The following is a 2,846-nucleotide window of genomic DNA, read 5'->3' on the forward strand; positions in this document are numbered from 1 at the left end:
CCTGTTATATTATATATTGTTTTTTGACTTTTAACTAAGATATCCTCTCTTTGCTAATCAGAAACTACACTAGTATAAGTCCTATTAATAAACAAGATCCAATTAGTCTTTATAATACTGACTTCTTGACCATCCTATATTTCAAATGCTGGCTGTAAGTTTGATACATTAATATAATTCCAATATTAGTGATTAATATAGATTACAATAACCGTCAATTGAATAAAAATCAGATTGTGAATCAAAAAATGATTTATGTGTATATTTCCACATGAATCTGAAAAAACTGAGAACTTGATAAAAACTGTATTTTAGTTCTGTTTAAAATACATTGTCTAAACACAAAAATTGTTAACAGACATGTAGTTTTTTTTGTAATTTAAAAATATAACAGACAAAATAGAAACAGTACAAAACTCCTGATGCCAAATCAATGTGACACTTGGCACTGCATGCTTTCGGCCAGTTTTAAAAAATCTGGTTCATAATTCGAGACTCCGACTCTAATGCAACTATTTAATAAATTGTTTGATACGTTAGAGTGGCACTTTGACTTTATTAATTTTATTTCTGTTAAAGCTGACTCACAGAAATGCGTAGAGCCAAAAAATGCTTTCACTTTTAAAGCGATTTCGACCAATAACGGATACTTCTTTTGATCCACTAATTTCCAAAATTCAAAATCGTTACCTTTTGCTTTTAAATGGAGATCACTTTGTAAAGTTATCACTTCCATTTCGAATATACTATTATCTATATGCAATAAATCTTCCACTCTGTCGGCAAAATCACTTACATTTATATCCATAAAAGGATTTGAGACAAACATGACTATCGGTTCTATTTTCTTTAAATCTTGGAATATCCTATCAAATTCGTCTTTCATTTTTTTCAGATAGTTAACGTACGTATTAATTCTGAATTGATCTTGGCCATTTGAATGTTCGTTGCTGCATTCAAAAGCTCTTATAAAATTCCTCATGTTTTGAAAATTCTGTAAATCGTTTATCTTCATTTGAGACATCCATAAATTAGTTTTCACTTTGAAAGAATTAATTGAATAAATTAAAGATGTAATAGTTTTATTTCTTTCTTGTAATTCATTGTTTATTTCATCTAACTTTTGCGTAAGATCAGTTAAAAATGCCAAATCCAACAACCACATTTTATCGGCCAACTCGTCATATCGTTCATTCTTTGAGTCCAAAAATAATTTTATCTCTGGAATAATATTTATAAATTTCTGTAAAGCTTTTCCTTTACTCACCCAGCTGTTATCAGAACTTTCTTCACAATTAGGATCTAGTTCATCAAGAAGACTTTTAAATTCACACCTTTTAAATGCCTTGCTTCGTATATAATTCGCCACTTTAGTAACGACTCTCGTAACATGTTCGAAGTCCACGTTTTTTTCATAGAGCGTCTTTCGGCGCTCCACAGAACAGTAAGTAATAAACGGCGGAAAGTCTGGATCTCTCTCACAGGATTCAACGAAATGCTTCACCAATTTGGACGGAGTACACTCCATCACCGAAACGACTTTATTTATCGGAATCCGTTCGTCCGCGACGTATTTCTTAAATTCTCCGAAGACATCCACGTCAGCCGACTTTTCCTTCACCGGTACCAACGTAAGCATTTCCTCCCTTGCCTCAAAGTTTCGAAACGCCATCCTGACGAACACCACCACCAGAGTGGCATCGGCAGAGTCTGTTGCCTCATCAACCCCGACAGAGAAATACTCGCAAGACAGGAGGTCTTCATCCAGCTTCCGGCGCAGATGTTCGGCCAGTGATTCCACCCTCCTGGTCACAGTGGACGAACTGAGGGGCATTCCCCTGATCATCTCCGTCAACTCGTCTCCGTCGTCCCTGTCGGCAAACAGGGACTCGGCCGCCAGAAGCATGGCCTCCTTCACGAAGGCGCCATCGGTAAACGGCTTCTTGTGCTTCACCAGGAGGTGCGCAATCTTGAACGAGGCCTCGGCCACCCTGCGCAACTTCCCAACAGGCTTCTTGGATGCAGGCTGAACAGAATGGAGGGCGTTCTTCAGTTCGTTCACTATTTTGGACCGTAGGTTGCTGCCTTCGGGAAAATCGAGAGGGAACTGCTTGTGCATAGTGGTGAAATGTCTTTCTAGATTGCTCTTCTTACTGATGGCGATAGTTCCGCGGCATATCATGCAAGTACACTTCTCGTTAATTACGGTGAACAAATATTTATACTCCCATTCCTCGTGGAAGCGGTAATTCTTTTTTTTCTTCCTGGGAGGTCCAACGTCCATCGCCTTTCTGGCCTCCATGGCCAAGCTATGGTGAATTGGACACTGCAATTTGGCATCCATTTTGATGCACGTTTCTTTATTACGTTAAACGCACATTTAAAAAAACGTAGCCAATAAACGGTGATGTCCGACGACGAAACTCGATCATTATTTCATCATTAATCGTTAAATTAAAACAAAAGCACAAATAAGTCGGCACACGTCAACAACACTTACCTCCATTAATGTTATTTACCTCGCCCTCTAGTGGCTTTTTTTTTCACAAACACGATTTTACTTCATTTTTAAAATAAAAATTATTACAATTTTCAAAATAAACATTGATTAAAGTAAAGGTGTTAGATTTTTCTCTACTGCATTTATATTTAAAAAATATTATTTATGATTACAGAAAATAAAATTTTTTTAACTTTTTTCACACTGTGGGCACTAAGAGGACCTTTTATTGCAAACCCATTATGGGTTTAGGTAAGCCCACAATTGGACGGCCGCGTGGTGAGGGACGGGGGCTCGAACGTATTCGGACGGATCACCCCCGAAAAATTCCTGGAAATTTATTGAC

General features: G+C 37.2%; 1 protein-coding gene across 1 annotated transcript; it reads right to left on the minus strand.

Moving 5' to 3' along the window:
* Positions 1-298: 298 nt before the first annotated feature.
* On the minus strand, positions 299-2,511 carry LOC111616850 (general transcription factor II-I repeat domain-containing protein 2A-like). Its single transcript, XM_023358203.1, has one exon. The coding sequence runs from the start codon at positions 2,342-2,344 to the stop codon at positions 431-433; it is 1,914 nt and encodes a 637-aa protein (XP_023213971.1). The 5' UTR covers positions 2,345-2,511; the 3' UTR covers positions 299-430.
* Between the last annotated feature and the right edge of the window lie 335 nt (positions 2,512-2,846).

This window comes from Centruroides sculpturatus, unplaced genomic scaffold (assembly GCF_000671375.1).
Source record: "Centruroides sculpturatus isolate CEXI.00-Female unplaced genomic scaffold, Cexi_2.0 scaffold4188, whole genome shotgun sequence".
NCBI classification, from domain to species: Eukaryota; Metazoa; Arthropoda; class Arachnida; order Scorpiones; family Buthidae; genus Centruroides; species Centruroides sculpturatus.